The sequence below is a fragment of the Delphinus delphis genome, chromosome 14 (genome assembly GCF_949987515.2).
Source record: "Delphinus delphis chromosome 14, mDelDel1.2, whole genome shotgun sequence".
Lineage (NCBI taxonomy): Eukaryota > Metazoa > Chordata > Mammalia > Artiodactyla > Delphinidae > Delphinus > Delphinus delphis.
In genome coordinates this window covers 24837803-24860000 of record NC_082696.1, presented here as the reverse complement: position 1 = coordinate 24860000, position 22198 = coordinate 24837803, and the positions used below count along the sequence as shown (strand labels likewise).

Genomic DNA, 22198 nt, shown 5'->3' with positions numbered 1-22198 from the left:
TAATGCAGATCTTCAGGGTGGGTAGGTAGTCCAACACTGGGCTGTGCTTCCAGATGACATTTTAAAACACTGAATTCTTTTGGTACTTGCCCATAAGGCTATGAAAGGAAATCTGCACATTTCTTACTTAAATAGACTCTCAGTGATGAGCTACAAAAAGGACTGTATTCAACCACTACTGCCAAGAAATTATCAGCTCATTTTAAACCTTCCACAGAATACCATGAAGACATAACGGTTCCTTTTGTTTTCCTATTAAAGTTGGAAAGAATCAAAATCATTTCCCTTTTACATAAATCAGTAGGTAACCTAACAGCCTTTAGAGAAGTGCAGAACTGAAGAATAAAATAACTTATACTTGGTTTTAAATAATTTTAAATATTAAAACGTTAACAAGATATTTTAATTATGCTTTTTATTGACAGAAACACTAACCTTTGACGAGTTACATTGTTCCCAATCTGTTCTGGATCCGAAGTAAAAGAGTCTGAACTACTGTAACCATCTGCTGATAAATGGGATATATGCTATTTAATAATAATCATTTATATAACTGAATTATTGTTTCAAGTCAGAGATATTCAAAGATTGGCTAACACGTTAACATTTCATCATAGTATTACTAACTGTAAAAAATTAGATATAAATCAAATAAATCATGGACTATTTACACAACACAATACTATGCACAGTGAACAAGTTACAATCTAAAAAAGTTATTATTTAATAACAGAGAAATATTCAAAATAAGTTACATGGAAGGAGGACAGGAAACAGTACATGTATTACAGTTTCATTTCACATAAGAATATAACATGCCCAGAATGAGGATTAAGGTTGACAAGGAATGCTAATCACAGTCACTCGTAGAATAGTGAGATTACAAGTAATTTTCATATTTTTATTTATTACATTTCTACAAGTGTGAATAATTTTTGTAATGAAAAATTCATTTTTAAAGAATAAATTAGAAATATCTTAAGTAAAAAAGCTAACTTAAAAACTGTTAATGTAAAATTTTTAAAAATTTGACAAGGGAATAAAATGTGCTTAGACAATAATAAAATTTATGAAATTAACCAGAGGGTACCAATTTTTCACCTGAGGTCATATCATTTTCAATTTCCTCAAAGTCTTATGAAGGAGAAGAGAATCCCAGAAGAGACTAAGAGTTGTGAAGCAGTAAAGAAGTTTTAAAATAGAAACTCTAGGGATAATTTGAAGAAATACTCCTCATACCTTTCAAGAGTGATACATTGAAGGGACTGGTTATTTGGTTTAGTTTCATTTCAAAATGTATCCCTTTCCTTTTTCTTGTCAAATCACTGAGAAGTTTACTTAATTGGTACAAGAAGGATGCTAAAATTAACGAATTTCCATTTGGATGTTCTAATAGGCATCTCAAACTTATCATGTCCAAACCTGAACTCCGACTCCCCCACCCCCCACACAAACCTTCTCCTACCACAGACTCTGTCAATTCCCAGTTGCTAAGATCCCTTGAACCACCCATGACCGCCCACCCCCACCCCTTGACATTCAAGCAAATCCTGTGGTCTTTTCCTACCAAAATCTAACCAGAATTTGACCACTTCTCAGCACTTCTACTGCTACCACCCTAGGCCAAGCCATCATCTTCTCTTGCCTGTATTGTTATAACTGTTTCCTAAAATGGTCTTTCCCTGTTTGAACTCTTGCCTTCTTCTGGCCTATTCCCAATACAGCAGCCAGAATAATCCTGCTAAAAAAGGAAGGTCAGATTATGTCACTTCTCCATTCAAAACCCTTCTAAATGGCTTTTCATCTTACTCAGTACAAGTCAGTCTTACACTGCTCCCCAGTTACTATTCTCCCACTTGCTACCTCTACCTGCCAAATTTACTAACTAGTTCTATTTCGGGCGTTTGCTTGCTGTTCCCAGTAAATAAGGCATCTTCCCTAAACCAGGGCTTCATATTGGCTGTTCCTTGTGCCTTAAACATCCTTCCTTCAGATATTCACAGAGCCCAATTCCTCGTCTCCTTCAAGTTTTAACTCAAATGTCATCTTTTGTAAGGCCTTCTTTGATCACCTTATTTAAAATGTCACTACCTCTCCCCTTTCACAACTTAATTTTTATCCAGGGTGTTAATTATCTCCTAAGATATGAGTCCTTTTTTTCTGTTACCTTCCCTACAGAATGTAAACTCCAAAAGGGCAAAGATTTTTTTGTTTTGTTTTGTTTACTGCTGAATCCCCAGTGTCTAGAACAGAGCCTGGCACATAGTATTCCATTAACATTGGCTGAATGAATGAATATATGCACAATTTCTTGTGAGACAGAAAGAAAGGAGCTAGTGGGAAAGAGCCAATGTACAAAATCTGGCTAGTTGAGAGGGATGGCAAACAGGAGGCCTGCCTTGAAGAAGGTTTAGTGGCAATGGGCAACCATTTATTCATACAGAGGGTAGGGTGTTTAAAAGGACTGACTATTCTCCTGCATTATCCAGTGAAGATAATATTAAATGGTTATATATTTGAATTATTCAGACTCTAAGTCCAGACTTAATAAACCTCAAATGGAAGATGTAATTCTATCTTTCACTTACCTACAGTATTTCCAGAAGCAAATTTCACTGATGAATTTATCTTATTTTCTTCTGAAAGGTCAGATGTTTTCACAAGTAATGGGCTAGTGGGATTAGTATGATCTAGGAGAGAATTAATAGGTAAAAATACAAGATATAGGTATCTGAATTAATAAATTCATAAACCTCAGAGTACAAGACTTTGTTTCAATACTCCAAAGAAGTAGCAAGTAAATCCATGAAATGTAAGACAAAATAATATTTAATAGGACAAACATAAACCTGTTTATACACAATTTTGTTTTCTGCCACAACAGAAGATACTTTATAATGAAAAAGTCAATCTGCATGTTCATACTTTGTTAACTTTATCCCTGTAGGGCAATTAGTTAAATAAAACACCACACAAATGACTGTAAAATAAGTAATTTATGTTGTTGACTTACATAGAAAACAAATCTATCTGTGAGAGACCCTAACTAAAACATTTAATCTAAAATGAGGAGAAACTTCAAGAGTTAAAGCAAAATATACTATTTCAAAGTCAAGATTCACTTTAACATATACCTCTTAGGTTAAAATTTGAACATACTTTAAATGTAAATTCACAAGAATGATCATAAAAACCCACAGGGTATCAGAAAAGTCACGTTTTCCAAACGTCCTTATTTAAAAACTTTATAAATTAAATTCAGTAATTTGCTTTTAAAACTGTAATATAAATTTTAAAAAATATACAAGCACACACACACAGTACAAATATAATTGCAGAAAAAGTACTATGTTAAAAAAATAAGCAATTAACAAAAGAAACCTGAACTCAGAATGATTACCTGTGTATTTTGGTTTGATGCTAATCTAAAATATAACCTCCTAAACTAAGACACAACCCAGCAACAGCTTCCTTACCACTGCCAGTCCTTTTAAGTTCCATTTCCTGCATGTGGATTTTGCTTGGAGTCATACGGATGGGAACTGGATGAACAATAGCAGTATCCTACAGACAAATGGGAAGAAATACAGAATTTGTATTAAAAATGCCAAGCAGGTACCCTGAAATAACCAAAATTAAAAACACTTCAAAAACCGGTGGACAGGGTTCCTCATTCACACTAAGGCAAGCATGAAAATTAATTTTTTAAATAAAAGTTCCAGAATTATATTTAAAAAAAATCAAGTTTTCTGTATACGCCTAATATTCTGATTTGTTTTATAAAAAGTACATTTTAACTTTGAGTGATTAAAGATTTGAGAAGAAAACTGATCTTATAAAAATACAATTCAAGACAATATTCAAAGGCAAAGTGTGAAATGATCTGATGAAGTTATACAAATCTGAACCTTTGAGGTTAAAAGGAACTATTATATGAGAACCCAAAGACTAAGTAAAAGATTGAATTCATTTTCACTAAACTGCTCAAAAAATTTGACACTTTTCTTTTTCATATATAAAACAAAGTTAATGAGATGCCTGTCATATTGTAACAGTAGGCATGATACATATATTCTATAGATTAGTTCTACAGAACTGTTTAAAATTCATGCATAAAACTTCCACAAAAGGAACCCATTTTTTTAAGAGTTATGATAAGTAACACTCCTACTGTAACATTAATACTTTCCTTAAACTTTTTCATGACTATATTACATCTGATAATTCTCAACATAAGGCATGAGCGGCAAGTCTAGTTAGAGGAGTAAAGGAACTGACAGAATAAACTTCTGAAAAGAGTATAAGGCAATGTATGGCAGCCTCTCCAAAAGGGAAGGAAGAGAGAAAGGTGCATCTGGGTAGCCAGGGAGGCCTGGCCCTGGGAGCTGAGACGCGCAGGGGAGGAACTAGAACGGATCAAGCATTTGGCTTAACAGCAACAGACCAGCTAAAAAACATGCCTACAGGAGTTCAGCTCCTTCTACTAGGAGTCAGCTCATATTTTGTATGTGCTGCTGCTAAAGACTGAACTTGAGATCCTTAAATTTCAAATAACTAGTAATGAGTTTAAATTTATCATTTAATGTGAAGGATAATGACCTTTCAATTTAAGTTGGACGCTGTTTTGGTGACAGTATTAACACCACACCTCTGCAAGTTCTAGCATACCATCTCCTGTCTGACAGGTCGCCTTGGCTTATTCGCATAATCTCTAAATTCAACCCATTTATAACAAATGAATTCTTTACTGCAATTATACAGATAAATCCATTTACAGTAATTTCCTGTCCCTACGCCAGTGAGATTCTGGACAGGGTTATGTACTATTTAATAAACCTGAACTAACACTTCCCCTACAACTCTAAAGTTACAGTTATAAAACATAATAGATGGATAAAAGTTTAGATTTCTCACATAAGAATGAGTCATACTCAGGAAATTATTAACAATACACTCAAGATGTTGTTTGTTATGTTTATGGTTATGAAAAACATGGCTTTAAGAATAACTACTATTTTCTTAACTTACAATTTTAATAGCAGAAATAACTGCTGAGAATCAGATTTTAACATTCTAATCAGATTTTAACATTCTAACATTCTAAATTATTAACAAAACACTCAAGATGTTGTTTGTTATGTTTATGGTTATGAAAAACATGGCTTTAAGAATAACTACTATTTTCTTAACTTACAATTTTAATAGCAGAAATAACTGCTGAGAATCAGATTTTAACATTCTAAGGCAAGATTAAAGGAGAAAGCATGATAGATTCATGCTTATTCCAAACCCAAAGCACACTAAGAAAAAACAAGCAAGGAAAACTTATTACATGCTTTAACTCATAATATTGATCTAATATATATTCTGTGTATATGTACATAGAGTCATATTTATAAAATTTGTAACAGATATATTAAGTAGCCTTTTCATATATTTCCAGTACAATAAAGGGAAGTCACAATAATGACCCCCCAAAAAGAAAATCATGAATGTTCTATTCATTCTCTAAATAATTTGCATAAGTTTCTGTACCAGCAAATCAATTTCCTATTGCATACTTCAGTCATATAACTAATTGTTGCTATGAGCCTGCAACAGCTTTAATCCAGTGGATCCTGCTACTAGTAGGACAAGGCAATTCCTGGAAGAGCTTTAACACAGATGACCAGGCCCAACCTCAGACTAGTGATCAGAAGCTCGGTCTGTGACTGTGACGTGCAGCAGAAGAGCGAGCTTTGACTTTAAGCATTTCAACACCCAGATGAAGAACCATAAATGCCTGTAAGTCTCTAGGTCCTGAGCACAAGATGCCAAAGTAACACTTTCTCTGCTCCAAATTAGCATCCCCATATTTAAAAACAGAGAAAAAAGTAAAGAGACTGACTCACAAGCTCTGCTCACTTTCTTCTAACTATTCAAATCACCCAAAACCTTTAGGAAACCCATTCCTAAACACTCATGGCACATTTGTATTATATATTTAGGTACTTGATTTTATACATCTTCGTACTTTATTGAATATTCTATTGTGCTCAAATATCTACATTTTCTACTTGGCTTAAATCTTACTATCCTGTCTGTCTGAAACCAGTCCTGTCTACTTGCTATTCCTGTGTCACTTAGTTCAGGTGCTCATCATCTCACTCTCTTTTTTTTTACATCTTTATTGGAGTATAATTGCTTTACAATGGTGTGTTAGTTTCTCCTTTATAACAAAGTGAACCAGCTATACATATACACATATCCCCAGATCTCCTCCTTCTTGCGTCTCCCTCCCTCCCACACTCCCTATCCCACCCCTCTAGGTGGTCACAAAGCACCGAGCTGATCTCCCTGTGCTATGCGGCTGCTTCCCACTAGCTATCTATTTTACGTTTGGTAGTGTGTATATGTCCATGCCACTCTCTCACTTCGTCCCAGCTTACCCTTCCCCCTCCCCGTGTCCTCAAGTCCATTCTCTAGTAGGTCTGTGTCTTTATTCCTGTCTTACCCCTAGGTTCTTCATGACATTTTTTCTCCTTAAATTCCATATATATGTGTTAGCATACGGTATGTGTCTTTCTCTTTCTGACTTACTTCACTCTGTATGACAGACTCTAGGTCTATCCACCTCATTACAAATAGCTCAATTTCATTTCTTTTTATGGCTGAGTAATATTCCATTGTATATATGTGCCACATCTTCCTTATCCATTCATCCGATGATGGACACTTAGGTTGTTTCCATCTCCGGGCTATTGTAAATAGAGCTGCAGTGAACATTTTGGTACATGACTCTTTTTGAATTATGGTTTTCTCAGGGTATATGCCCAGTAGTGGGATTGCTAGGTCGTATGGTAGTTCTATTTGTAGTTTTTTAAGGAACCTCCATACTGTTCTCCATAGTGGCTGTACCAATTCACATTCCCATTGGCAGTGCAAGAGTGTTCCCTTTTCTCCACATCCTCTCCAGCATTTATTGTTTCTAGATTTTTTGATGATGGCCATTCTGACTGGTGTGAGATGATATCTCATTGTAGTTTTGATTTGCATTTCTCTAATGATTAATGATGTTGAGTATTCTTTCATGTGTTTGTTCACTCTCTCTTGATCCCAGCAGTCCTTCACATTGTTGCCTGAACGATCTTCCCCAGCTACCTCTTTGGCGCCCCCATCTTATCATGGTACTTCTTGTTAGCTCCCAGTTAAGTTCAGATCCTTGGTCTAGGAAACAAAGATCTTCCCAGTCAGGTTTCAGCCACACTCTTCAGCTCCCCATCACTCCCCCATACGTGTCTACCCTACACTCTCACTGCACTGAATTGCTGCTGCTCGTGACCTTCTGCTTGCAATGTCCTTGTCCACTTCTGCCAATTCACGGTTTCAGTCAAAACTCATCATACAAACATACCCTCTTTTGTGAAAACTTGCCCAAACACACTGGGTTGAGTTAGCCCACAGTTCTCTGCCCACAGTTTTGTTCATGGCTACATATGATAATTATCAAAGTCAGCATATTACCATCAGTTTATAATGATTAAGCTGTGGTCTACTTAAGACTGGACTTGTTTTTTGACATCTTGATATTCCTAGAGAATAACACAGGCACCTGGAAGGGGGCTCCACCAAACCAACTGAGTTGGCTGGGCATAATCAGTGATCAAATGAACTCCCTTGTCATACCCTGAGTGAGTCAAACATTCTACAGCACTCAAGATCAGAGATAAGTCATGGCAGAGACCAGTGCACTGCACTTCTCGTCAGTCTAGAATTTCCTGGTGGAAACACATTCTACCAGAATAAGCAGTTCAACAAAAGTAATCAGGTTGCTGGAAATGAGATATCAGAAACTCAGTTTCATAACAATTCTGGGAGCCTAATAATTAACCATCTCAGTTTGCATGTGAGGTCACTGCCCTGGGTGATGGCTGTCTCTAAGTGCTACAGAGCAGTTTGGAGTCCTTCACAGACAAACTTTATTGAGCAATATCTACTTATCAAAATTTGGCTTTTAAAAATTATTCCATTAAGTGTTTCTGACACTGTAAGGTATGTCAAATTCATATCAGAACTGTAGTGTTCTTTTTCTCCTATGTGAGTCTCTTCTAATCTGAATGGACCTTATTTACTTACTTATAATCCTTATTTATATAAACCTTGCAAAGGATCATTTGGGAATGTGGCCACAGGCTGTGTTCTGTAGACTGATAATATGTCAGGTAAGAATTAAATGAAGGTTAAGAAACTCAGACCCTCACTGAAAGCAGGGCATTGTACTAATTGAAAGTTTACAGTGAGATTATAGTTTGCCAGCGTAAAAGAAAAAAGATGTTTCTAGGTACCAGATTATAAATATTTAAGACTGCCAACTTTATCAAATTTAGAGGCCTAAACTCAAGTTTAAAATGTCAATTAACCATTTAAAACTTTCTTTCCTAGAGCCTCCTGCCATACTAGAAATAGCAAAAGAAAGTATTATGCCATATCATTTAAACACTAGAGCTGGAATTCACAAATTTGGATATTATTTCCAAAAAGTTACAAGAATATCACTGTTATTAAGTCAACTATTTCCCTGCATTTCCTGCCAGTCATGACTCAATTTAGTTTGCCTCCGAGTTCTAGATTTTTATATTTAATGTTCTTTTCTGGCCTGACAAAGATCATAATACAATGAATTATTACTCTGAATATCTCTTAAGGGTTAGAGAATAAAAGAGTCTCTACTGCTACATCCTTCCCTGTAAAATACTTTTATTAAGTACTTTAAATAAAATTAACTTGACTGTAAGTAGGAGATAAGAATAATATGGAGAAATGAAACTCAGAGCTAAAGTAAAACTTTCTTTCAGCTTATAGCACGTGTCACTTCCCAAGAAACTTTAATTACTGCTGCTAATAAGCAGTAAAAATTGTTAAGTGCTGCCTTTTTATTTCTCTCCTATTTTTCAGAGACTAAAAGCAAAGATTAATGTCCTCAAAGTAGTAAGGAAAGAGAAGGCCAAAGGCTCAGATAATCTACATATTAATTGGCCCCTGAATAATGAATAGATTATAAAATAGACACTTAAAACACTTCCATACATTATGTCTGAATTCAATATAACAGCATTCTCTGTATTTCAAACAGATATAAATTCTTTAAAATTATAAAACACACCAAAGAGCCATTAATTTAAAATGTTGAAGATGTATTATTATCTTTAAATGCCACTTCTCCCAAATCCATACTAAATAACAAGACTATTTTAACATTTAATTAATAAATGCTGGCTATCTTTGGTCAGAAACATCTAGAAAGAATGCCTTGTGTCACTTTCTCCAATTCTTTTCACTGAACTCATTTTTAAAATCCTACCTTTACACTCTTCTTCCCTTCCTACTTACTTCCTCTTTTCTTTTTGAAAGGTACTTATTAGCATGTCCTTCTCTTTATAGGAAAAAATGAAAAATAAAAGAAAAGGCAGGAGTGAACAGTGAGAAGACTGTAATAGCTACAGTATAGAAGTTTTCAAATAACTTGAGGGACGGGTGGGGCATATATGAAGTTCAATCTATGGGACAGAATTTATTGTTTAAATCAGGATGTGAACTTTGTAGCATTTTCAAAGCAACACAGTGAACCACAGGAAGACAAGACAGAGCCTCCTCTGCACAATGGGAATCTTTGACCAACAGCGCTATTGTTTTGCTGAACTTGATTCTCTTGTAACAGGACTCAACATACTAATTAAGTCAAAGCTGTACCATCTGGACTGTTAAAATAAAAGATGACACTGCATGTTTACATACATAGCACATGTTACATGATGTGTAAGCATACAAATAAAATAGTATTTACTGTCATTACACTGCAATAAGCAGTATATGTTTAATAAAACATACACTCAATTAGCAAATGAAAACAAGGTCAACTAAATCAACTGTCACAAAATGCTCCTTTAGACACATGTATCAGATTTTAAAAACATAGATTTCTCTCATTAAAATAACTAGAAAATACAAAGAATGGTAAAAAAAAAAAGTTCTTTCCACCATTAAACACACAAAATTGAAAAGCCTGCCACCATTTCCCTCTAAGCACTCCACTGAATCATGCATATCAGCTAAAAACCATAATGAATGAAAATTTGGGTTAATAAAATTAATTTCAAACAAGCAAGCTAAGTGATTGACTTACAGGATCAGCTGGTGCAATGTTAGAATCAAATTGGGTCAGAGTTTGTGAGCTTGAAGAGCGTTCACTAAATGTCTCCCACTGCTGAACAGACAGAGGAGAGACAAGTCAGCATGATGAGAAAGATGGAGTAAAAGATCACCGGAGAAGATTTAGCAAAGTAATTCAGAGGTTGCACTGCAAGTTGTGTTTCGTAGGCCTGACAAAATTCCGTAAGCTCTGTTTTTCCATAAACATTCTACATTATCTATGCTGGGTCATCTTGTAATGTAAAGTGAGCAGCTTCACGATCAAATGTACAGTAACAATTTATTGCAATCTCCATGGGAGAGATTCAAAGCCTTACAGAATTCAACTCAAAACACAATAAAGGAACAGAGTCTAAGTGGTATAAATGGTGACAAAAGAAAAATATAAAGGGGTTTGTCTTGACTAGAGAAAGAATAACTTCAAATCCTTCTTTTAAAATCCAAATGTTAATGCACTGATTTGGTGGTACTAATGAATTCTGAGTACCAAAGTTTTGGTCAAAACAAAGCAAGTCAGTGCGACTTGCCAGTGCGACCCCTGAAAGATGATTCTATTATGTATGTGCACATATTCTGTACATATGTATAGATATTTAATAAAATATAATTGAGATAAAATGCAAAGAATTCTGGAATTAATGTAAGTTTGAGCTTATGTCAATCTGTAGCAAGTCAACCCCTGTAATCAGCATTATGAACAGGGCCATGCCAGACCACAAGACAAAACTGCCAATCAGGCACCCACCTCCAACCCCATGCTAGAAAAATCAGAATGCGGCCACAATGAGAGCAAATCAAGCAACTGAGTATGTGTTATATATAGAAGATGTATTTTGATATGAAATACTACTCTTCTAAAAGAGGTACACAAATATCATACCTCAAATTAGGTGGAGTGATAAGTGATTATTAATTTTAGTAAATTCCATTTGAAGATCTTAGTAATAAACAGTATAGGATTTTATATCAAAATCATATTAAAATTATCATTAAAATTTGATTCTTAAGAATTACCAGTTATACGCTGAAGGAAAAACATCTGCACATATACAATATATACACATGAATGTTTACACACAGACACACCTACTCCATTAACCAAAATCCTCTTTTTATAATTCAGTATAGAAAAGTATACATTTTTATGCTTCAAAGTTCGACTTACTATTTAAAATAGTAATATTCAATTTGAGAAGACATGTAGAAACTAAATGTTAGCAAATGAACACATTTATAAAAATTATCTACAGAAATGGCTAATGCAATCATTCAACAGCTTTCCCTAAAGATTAGTTTTGAAATCATAAAATTAAGATATACTAAGAAATAAGAGATGCATTCAGCGTGTTTCCTGAATAAAGAAAATCCACAGTGATTCACTTTTATCAAGGGACATCACTTCAGGGAAGTGACTTACCAATATTTGTTAATGTAATTAGTTTCTTCAATAATTATTGTTGCATAGGTACAGAAGGAATTTTTAAAATTCTGATTATCTAACTATGGAGAAAAGTTTAGATGCAGAATATTTTTTCCAAAAAGAAGACATCTGTCTACCTATTTGGTGGCATGAGATTTTACTTGATTTTACAAGACTGTATGTAAGCTAGCTGGAGAGCAGAGAAACACTCTTATCTTTGTAACTTTAGTATAATGGTTAAGAGCACAGGCTCTGGAACCAGACGACTGGAATCCTAGTTACGCTGCACACCCTCAGGCAAGTTATCTAACCTCTCTGTGTTCCAGTTGTACCATCTGTAACGTGAGATTAATAATGCCTATGTCACAGGATTGTTATAAGGATGTAAAGAGTTAATATATGTAAAGAGCTTTTTGAACAGAACGGTTACATCAAAAGTGCTCAATATGTGTTACAGATTATTAGTGTTATCCCCTACAGTGCCTCATCCATATTTGCAAATGCTGAATAAATATTTGTTGAAAGAATATTAGTGCTTTGAGGTAGAAAATTAAAATATAATTTCCATATCCTAAGTAAATTAAAAAAAATAAATATTATTCAAATGTGTCAAAAATCAATGTTAGTTTTAGTAACATTTTGATTTTCCACACATAGTGCAAAAAACCAATTATGACATTCATGTCCTTATTAGCAAACACCACAAAATGAAACTTGGTAAGAAGATTTAAGAAGGGAAAATGCAACTGCTTAAATCAGATTTGAAAGGGATTTCCATTGCTAGTCTTTAATGATCACATGTGATTTTTACTTGGAATGAAGATGGGCTTTTGAACTGACATGCTTTAGAAAGAGTTGCTTTTATTTATGAACAGATATCAGTAAAAATAATCTTTTAATCTGATACTGCTTTTTAAAAAAAATGACAGAAATGAATAAAGGCAGCAAAAAACAGTGGTTTCAAGAACACTGAGCCTATTCTCCATAAAGCCTCTCTACTAGCAAATTCTTTCAAGGCTTAAATCTTCCCTCCAGAAAAACACTTATATAAATGGTTTTATATCTGACAGCATGACGGATGTATATTATAATGTCTCAGAAGCAGGTATCTGTCATAAAGCAGCAGCAAAGTACTTTAAACCTGCCAGTTACTTCTCTTGTTTTTCAGTTGTCCAAAATTAACTAGTGTCTCTTAAACCCAGTATTTTTCTGGCTTTAAAAGACACAGAAAGCACAGAAGCTTCAAGCACTATCTAAAAGTGATACAAAAGACTGTAAGGAAAAAAAATATAACTTGTTCACAAAGAAAAGTGCTCTAACAGGCTGAGCAGTGGTTTTCAATTGAAGTTCTACAGAGCATGAAGATTTAACAGAGGGGCCTCAGAGGGTGCTTTGTGGAGGCAGGGCCTCAGGTCCTCTTCCCTTATTCTAATCATAGTGGCCCTACTTCTATTGTTTTGTATAATGGAGTTCCAAAGTAATGGGGGGTGGTTCTCAAATTCTGTTTTCCACGCTGGGCTTGGTCTTATATAACATGGTCTTTAACCACTGCATTTAATAGGGTTAAATCATTCCATTTTGTATTAAATAAAATAAATTACTATGAATAGCCTGGAATGTAGAAAATACTTCTTTCATGTGGAAAGCTGGTTTAGTGGCTTCTCATATCACTTCCAAAGCCAAGATTCCAAATCTATTATCCCAGGCCTTGCTTACAGGAATGAGAAGGCAGTGTGACACAGCAGGTATGCTAGCTGACTGAACGTCCAAAGGACCTGTGTTCAAACCTCAGCCCTTGTCGCTTACTGGCTGTAAGATATCTTGTCCAAGACATTTACCCTTTCGACTGTTAATTTCATGCATCTGCCCCATCTAACCCACAGAGATTTAGTAGGAATGAATGGTGGAAACTAAATGATAGTATATACATATGAAAAAGTACTTTGAAAACCTCAGAGTCATATAATTACAAATATCTATCACAGTCACATTTGATATGGTCCCTCAACTATGCATGCATGCTGAAAGAGCTATATGCTGAAATTACCCTGCTCGGAACTTCTTACCTTAAAAAAGTGAATGTTAGTGAGAGAAAAGGGAAGCTTTGCTAACCTCACTGCTCTGATTCAGCTCAGGCCAAGTCTGGTTTAGTGACGGCATAGATGGAGACTTGCTTGGAGGTGCTTCTGCAGGAGAGCCTGAATAACCTACCTCACCTGGCTGATCCCCAACGTCTGCAATTTAAAAAAGAGAAATTCTCTATAAACAATATATTTTAGTTTAGGAATATTTACTCATAAAAACCTAACAGAAGGTTTTCACAAGTAGTAATTTATAATCTAAATTTCCTTTTCTCATGTTCCCGAAACAAACATCTTAACAATCAGACAATCAGGCAATACTTATTCTTGCAACTTACTGTCTACCTGAAACCAGAGTTTTCCATGAAAATAAAATCTAGTTAGAAATAAGTAGAAAAAGAGTGTTGTACATAGCAATGCAATAGGGCACATACTTTGAATCTAGTAGGGATGGATTTGTACCAGTTCCCAAAGTGTATTCCATGGAATATCAATCAGTAAGATATTTTTAAAAATTAGGTTTTCTATTCAAATAAATCTGGGAATACTAAAATTCCCTGTTGGAGTGTCCCCACGCACATTTGTATATCAAAGACTTGTCATGTCTAAATCAGTTTTTCCCAAATATAAACCTTTTTTTATCAGATAAAAATCCCTCAATATTCCCTTGGCATACACTTTGGGAACTGCTGATTTACACTAATTCTCTCGAATTTTCTCTACAAGTCTTCCTTGTTACCAAGAAGCAGCATATATTTTCAAGGCAGACAGCAAAAGGAGAGAAAGAGCCCAGGCATGAGCAAAAAGCAAAGTCAATGAGCCCACACGAAACAAACTTTTATCGTTAGGCTCACTAGCATTTACAGACTTAACTGAGAGAGCTACAAATCCACGACAGGATTTCAAAGTGGTTTTTAAAGTATTATGTGACATCATGTTCTACTTTTAATTAGTTAAGGCTTCTCCAAGCTCTCAAATTGTAATTTAAAAACAGAAGGAATTTAATGGTAACTAAATTCTCATTCCAATCTTCCCAAATTTTACATGGCTTTGAATATAATCCCAGTCTGAAAATCACATTGATTGCCAAATTAATGGGGAGTACCTAATCTGTTTAGAACCTGTATCAAAAATATGACTCTAATATCTGTCACTATCTCATTGTTTGACCATGGGCAAGTTGAATAAAATAAATAGCACCTGAGTTTCTCCATCAGAAAGAAAGACATTTGCCATTAAATGTTAGTACTATACTTCAGATTCCTATATAGACAGCCATATAACAACTTAGCAATGTATAGGTTTTAACCTTCCAATCTATTCATAAGTAAATCCTTCACATTTTAGTGCCTAACACAGGACCTACCACATATTAGGCACTCAAATATTTATTGAATGAGTTACTTTTGTGTGTTCTTCATTTAAATTCATTCTCCATTACCATTATTTTTCTAGAACCAAAATTAACTATTGATACGCTGAAGAAGTCTCAAAATTTTTCTTCACCTATTCTGTTACATGACTATCTCAAAATACCCCCCTTTTACTCACCCTGACATTATTTCTTTATAGTCATATCACATTGCAAGTTCTAATTTGTAGTCCAGCATCATATTTTGATAATTTTTTGTTTTCTAAGATCAAGCATTCTTGCTATTTCTTTCTTAATTCTATCTCTTTCTCAGTAAAAGTGCCAAAGTGATATAGAACAAATAAGAGGCAGAAACGCTTTATATAATGTTCTATGAAGACCTCTTAACACAATGCTCTTAGAGAAAAACTAATGAAAAAATTATTTATAATAAATAGTAGCAGCAAATTCCTCATGGAAATAGCTTGTGGTTTTCAGTGTGAACAAAAATCATGGACTTTTTTTCCTATGGTAACACAGGGAGATGAATTAGCCTAAGTTATTAAAGATGGTGGCGGAGCAGAGTCGCTCCCGGATGAACTCGCCGGTCTCGGCCTCTATGTTCGCCCCCGAGCCCAGCTCTCCGGGGGTGATTGCTGCCCGGCCCCACAGCAGCTTCAACTTGGACTGTAGCAAGGACGGCAAGGCGCTCGACGGCAAACTGGAGCTGGACCTCACCAGCAAGATGCTTCTAGTGAGCTCTACATCAGAGCAGTACGACAGCCTACTTTGGCAAATGTGGGAGAGGATGGACGAGGGATGCAGGGAGATCACATATGTCACTGGGCAGAGATCAGGAGACATGGGTTCGAGCCCTGGTCTGGGAAGATCCCACATGCTGCAGAGCAGCTAAGCCCGTGCGCCACAACTACTGAGCCTGCGCTCTAGAGCCCGCGAGCCACAACTACTGAGCCCACGTGCCACAACTACTGAAGCCCGCGCGCCTAGAGCCTGTGCTCCGCAACAAGAGAAGCCACCGCAATGAGAAGCCCGTGCACCGCAACAAAGAGTAACCCCTGCTCGCCACAACTAGAGAAAAGTCTGTGTGCAACAACGAAGACCCAACGCAGCCAAAAATAAATATAAAATAAATTTATTAAATTAAAACAAAACAAAAGGAAAGAGAATTAAAGAAAGAAGGATAATAGCTATAGATTTGATAGTTTACCGGAAGTGAAACTCTGTCAGAAGGATGGTGAATGAAGAAGCGTCTTTAAAAGATCTCCCAAAGCAGATATTAAGGAAAGGAAAAATAGAATAAAAATAGTATTAACTATAGGATGATTAATTTTTGAAAGAACCTATTTAAAAGTCATACTGTATTATTATTTAAGTTTCAAATGTCACCTTAAGGCAAACTGGGGCCCTGATTTGACTTGCCTGGACCTCTGTTCTCCTGTTAGTTTTCTACTGACAAATTTAGGGCCAGAATGTACACCATCCCCACTGCAGGGAAGTTCAGGTTTGGGATGGATTCTGGGTACCTCTTTGATTCACTAGTACCAAGCTGCAGTGGGTCCAGCCCCTTGAGGCTAACTAAGAACTTAAGTGTTATTCACCCAAATAATTATACTTCATAGTCATTCCGATACAGTTATTTTCCTACAGTACCAGTTCTTAAACTGTGAACCGTGGACTCCTGGGAGTCCCCATGACACTGCTAGGGGGGTCTAAAACATCAAAATTATTTTGTAATAGTAATAATGCTTTTTCTCTGTGTTGGCATATGCACTGACGGTGCAAAAGCAATGGTGGGTAAAACTGCTAGCTTATTAGCAAGAATCAAGGCAGTGGCACCTAAATATATAGTGATTACTGCTACAATATAGCAGTCATTGTATTCTTTACCACCATGCATTCCAGTTAAAATATGTAAAAATAAATCAATAAATATGCATTACAATTTCACTGAAGGATGTTCACAATTAAGCAGTAAAAATTATTAATTTTATTAAATCTCACCCCTGGAAACACATTTTTAAAATATTCTGTGGCAAAATGGGAAACAAATATGAAGCACTTCTCCATATTAAAGTGCAACGGTTGTCTCAGTGTGATTCAGATGTCAGCTGAACAGGCCACTATTATTCTTGAAAGAACAGGTGATAAACTGTAATTATTCAGACATGGCTATTAGGCAGGGATTTTCTTGAAAATGGATTAAGTGACCCTGTCCCTTCAAGGAAAATAACAATTTTCAGTATTTGTTACTAATGACAAAGTTTGAGCTTTTAAGTGAAGATTAGAATTTTGGAAAATGTATATCCATGTCTATAAGCTCAAGAGCTTCCCAGTACTTCCTTGATAAGATAGGTTGTGATATTAACAAACACACTTTTTGATATTTTATAATAAAATGTCCCAACGTTTGAAAGAGCTGTACAACTCAATGAACCGATATTTTACAAATAATCAGCGCATTATGTTACAAAGCCGTGCATGGGTAAAAGATTCATTCAAAGTTCAAGACAGATCTATGTAACAGTACAAACAATTCATTAATATGGTTTCAGCTTTTACACTGCAATTAACCTTTAAGAAATTACCATTTGTTGAGTTTTGGTGCAATAGCAAAGAATATCCAAAATTATCTGAAAATAGTCCTCCCTTTTACTACGTGAGGCCAAATTTTCTTCATGTACTAAGGATTGGCATCCTTTTTCTGCAAAGGGCTAGCCAGTAAATATTTTAGGCTTTGCAGGCTGTAAGGTCTCTGCTGCAACCACTCAACTGTGCTGCTGTCAAAAGCAGCTATAGGTAATTCACAAAGGAATGGGCTTGGCCGTGTTCCAATAAATTTTTATTTATGGATGCTGAAATTCAAATTTCATATATTCTCATGTGTAATAAATATTATTCTTTTTTGAAAACAAAAACCACTCTTTGCTTGCAGGTTATACAAAAACAGTCAGCAGACTGGATCTGGCCTCAGGGCTTGGTGTGCCAACACCTGATATACCTCAAACAAAGTAACACACTCATCAGATTGAATGCAGAATGCAGCTAGTTGAGATTCTAAGCTGTCTTCTATTAAACCAAATATGAAAGAGATTAGCATAAGTGTAAAACAATGCCACCTTTTTCACAATTTTTTTATTTTGGAGAATATGGTTATTTTCCTAAAAATACCTATGCTAATATATAAGGGGTATACTCTTGTTATTTTAAAATAAAGCAGTAAGTATTTTAAAAAAATGTTTCAGTTTTAATTTCTAATAGGGTTACTATTGACAGATGTAATCTACAAAAAGAAAGCCTTTTTGGGGGTCCACAAAAATATTTAAGAATGTAAAGGGGTCCCTAAGATGAGAAAGTTTGAAAAAAAATCACTGTCATAGAAAATTCAAAAATTATCTCTGGAATAAATTAGCAAAATTACACATTGCTTCTTTCCTAACTTCATATATAGTACAACAAATGGCAGTAGAAAAGGAGCAAATTACCTATGTTCTAGAAACTAACAGTCATGAGCCTGGGAAGAGGCATTAGGTTTGTAAATAAACTACACTTCCTTCAACTTGGCTCCTTATAAATACTCCAACAAAGAGTTTCATAGCTGCCCACAAAAGTTAGTCTTTAAGACTGTATCCTTACGGAGGCAGGGGTGTAATTTTACTCTTACCTGATGCAGTGTTCCAACCTAGCCTCCTGCTGGAACACTGTGTCAACCCTGCCTCCCTCCTGAGGGTTCTGCTCTGCCCCTGACATCATCAGAGCATCAGGGCTGAAAAAGAAGAGCATGAGCCTAAATTATTTGTTAAAATCAACCCCAAAAGGGCTTTTATGCAAAAAGTATTTGCATGTATAGAAATGTGCCTGGAAGGCACAACCCAGGGTGATCATACTGATGTACTGTCAATCTACATTTAAAAGTTAGTAATGATAGGGCTTCCCTGGTGGCGCAGTGGTTGAGAGTCCGCCTGCCAATGCAGGGGACGTGGGTTCGTGCCCCGGTCTGGGAAGATCCCACATGCCGCGGAGCGGCTGGTCCCATGAGCCATGGCCGCTGAGCCTGTGCGTCCGGAGCCTGTGCTCCGCAACGGGAGAAGCCACAACAGTGAGAGGCCCGCATACCGCAAAAAAAAAAAAAAAAAAAGTTAGTAATGATAATACGAAAAGTGCAAACCTTATTTTCAGGATCGCACTAGAAAATAAAAATACTGTCAGTAGTTTTCATCCTTCTAGGCTCCACAGACCCTAAAAGGTTCCTAGATTCAGTTCAGTTCAGTGTACCTGCTGAACAACCTCTTTCTTAAAGAGAAAGAACCTGTTTCAGTTTCATTCTAGGTTTATAATCTACCCACCCCAAATTTCTCTCATTTTCCTAGTATTATACTCAATACACTAAAAAAACTGCTTCAAAATGACTGCCAGCTATTATCAATCTAATAGAAATATATATACTCCCTGAAGTCTTATGGTTTAAAACTTATTTTCTTTTCAAGTAGCAAAACAAACCTAGGAAGAATTCTTCAATCATGTAGGTTCAAGGTTTTAATTTCATTTATCAACTTCATCTAAGCAAAAAGTAACTATATCTTTTATTTATTTGAGATGTGAATATTATTTGTACAAGAAAAAAACATTTAAAATTAAAAAAAAACAGGTGTGGATAAATTTTAAGTTTAAAAAAACCCCCTATAAACAGCACCTTTTTCATTCACACTTAAAAGACAGGGATAAGCAATGCATATGCAGAAAGAAATTAAAAACTTAATTTAAGATATGCTTTGTTTGCCTTGAATGATATTACATGGATCGAAAAACTAAGTTCTATTTCCAAAATTAATTCCACTTCTCCCCAATATTCCACAAAATGGAAACTTACTCAGTAAGCAGATTTTAAGGACTATGTAGAAGTCTATTAGTTTTGAATTAAAGCCAAAGATTTTTAAAAAATGAATGTAAAAACATGTCTAACAAGGTTTGAAAACAATAAAACACTTACCCCAAATACTAATTAAATTGCATCTGTTGCCCTTTTTTCTTTTTTTGCAGTACTGATCAACATTTTATAGCAAATACCATTTGGCTCAGCTATTATACTTCAAAGAATATTACCCACAGATATACAGGAGGTTTCCATTATCTAAGTATAGCTACAAATGGAAAAAGCCCATTTAAAGTTAATCCACTTAAAATAAGGACTAAAATTTCATAAAGAGAAAAAACAACTAAACTGGGGCGTTTTCTTCAAGACTTACACAGAAAATGAGTATAAAGAACAAACCATAAAAGATGTTAAAGATTTTGGGCGAAATTTGGTGGCAAAATTAATAAAAGCATGAATTCAGTCAGTGAACATTTACTGAGGGCCTATAAGTAAATATAGTAAACAAAGATACAGTATTGAGCAAGAAGACAAGGCTCCCATTTATTTCCATGGAGTTCTCGTCCTAACAGAGCAAGACAGACATCCTTCACTTCATTTTGACTTTCACAACACAATCATAAAGAAAAAAGCTCATTTCTGCAAAAAATAATTAACGGTATCATTAAATATACCCAAGGACTCTTACTGAATCCACTGATATTTAAACCATAATCTTTTAAAGCCCCTATTGTGTCATTCTTGCAGAGGTTTTCTCCTTCAAGTATTAGCTAGTCTTGTTTGTCAGGAATTTGTTTTTGCCAGGAATTTGAGGAGTTTAGTTATTTTGTCCACTTTCACTAAATGGTGCACCTTTGCCAATATTTACAATTGTACTGATTCATCACCTCCAATAAATACCCCACTATCTGAAAAGAAATGACACGAGTGTTAAGAATGTATACATATATGGGGTGGGGGGCTTGAGAATTAATTCCTTAGGTGTAAAGTTAATGATGAATATTAGTGCCTATTTTCATTTTCCTCTGCAACTAAAGGCACTTGGAGAGTAAATTTTCCAAAACAAAGATTCGAGGTTCTCTGTACAAAACAAAAATATATGTACCTTTTTTTTTGCAACACCAATTTAAAAGTAAAGCCAGGAAACTACTCGAAAATTCCATCAATAAGAAACTGGTTGAATTAAGGAACATTCACAAATTATGATAAAGAATGTGACAGCTCTATATGTAACAAAGTGCAGAGATGTACAACATTATTAGAAAAAAATCAAGGATGTACAGTGTGAATGCACTTGTGTAAAAACAGATAGCTGGATGTGTTACTTCTACAGGCTTTTATATGTTAAAATTTTCTGTGTGAACACAAGAGAAACTATTAACATTGATTAACGCACATCAAGCTAGTCTCAAGTATGTATTTTTGGTAAACGACTCATAAATAAAAAGTCTGGATTTTAAAAATATTCATGTTAAAAGTACCACTAGGAGCTTGGGGACCTATGCTATCTATGCACCGTATCAACAACAATGAAACACATGCTCAAGTTTACTGTACAAAGCAACGATTACGGAGGAGGACACAGAATAGTGAACAAATTCCTTTACCTCTCTGAGCATCTCAAGCAGATACTACTGAGGTGCTCATGTGAGCAGTGTGGTGTGAAGACAGGAAACAGTTTTAAACAAGTGGTTCAGCCAACTTAGTCATTTCAAAAATGCGAACGCCTACTTATGTGTACTCAGTTTGCACCCTGCTAGGTGCTTAAACATGATGAACAAGACCAATCTGGTTACTATCTGCCCAGGAACCTCTAATCTAGTTTAAGAGAGACTGACCAAATAATCGCAAAAAAATATATGTAAAATTGAAACTGTGCTACAAAGATGATTCTTTGGAAATTGAGTTTAAGAGGTGGAGATTGAGTTTAAAATGTATAATAACTCAACGTGTTTTTTTTTTTCTTTAAGATACAATTGTGGTAGGCTAGCAGGTCACCTTAATCTTTTTTTTTTTTAATAGAAGATAACCATTCCTAAGAGGGGGGAGGGATAAATTGGGAGATTGGGATTGACATATACACACTACTATGTATAAAATAGATAACCAATAAGTGCCTACTGAATAGCACAGGGAACTCCACTCAATACTCTGTAATGACCTATATGGAAAAAGAATCTAAAAAAAGAGTGGATATATGTCTATATATAACTGATTCACTTTGCTGTACACCTGAAACTAACACAACATTGTAAGTCAACTATACT

The 22198-nt window shown here is 35.2% G+C and overlaps 1 protein-coding gene across 10 annotated transcripts in view; it reads right to left on the bottom strand.

The window, feature by feature from the left end:
* Nucleotides 1-22198, bottom strand: part of REPS1 (RALBP1 associated Eps domain containing 1) — a 72922-nt gene that overhangs the window by 11312 nt on the left and 39412 nt on the right. For 5 of the 10 annotated variants that reach the window (XM_060029878.1, XM_060029883.1, XM_060029888.1 and 2 more), the window contains exons 9-13: nucleotides 13721-13842; nucleotides 10163-10243; nucleotides 3477-3564; nucleotides 2589-2690; nucleotides 436-508 (exon numbers count right to left, since the gene is read on the bottom strand). In XM_060029878.1, coding sequence (XP_059885861.1) covers nucleotides 436-508; nucleotides 2589-2690; nucleotides 3477-3564; nucleotides 10163-10243; nucleotides 13721-13842 — 466 coding nt within the window. The remainder of the gene's footprint in view (nucleotides 1-435; nucleotides 509-2588; nucleotides 2691-3476; nucleotides 3565-10162; nucleotides 10244-13720; nucleotides 13843-22198) is intronic. The other 5 variants (XM_060029879.1, XM_060029881.1, XM_060029884.1 and 2 more) reach the window with 3 other exon arrangements.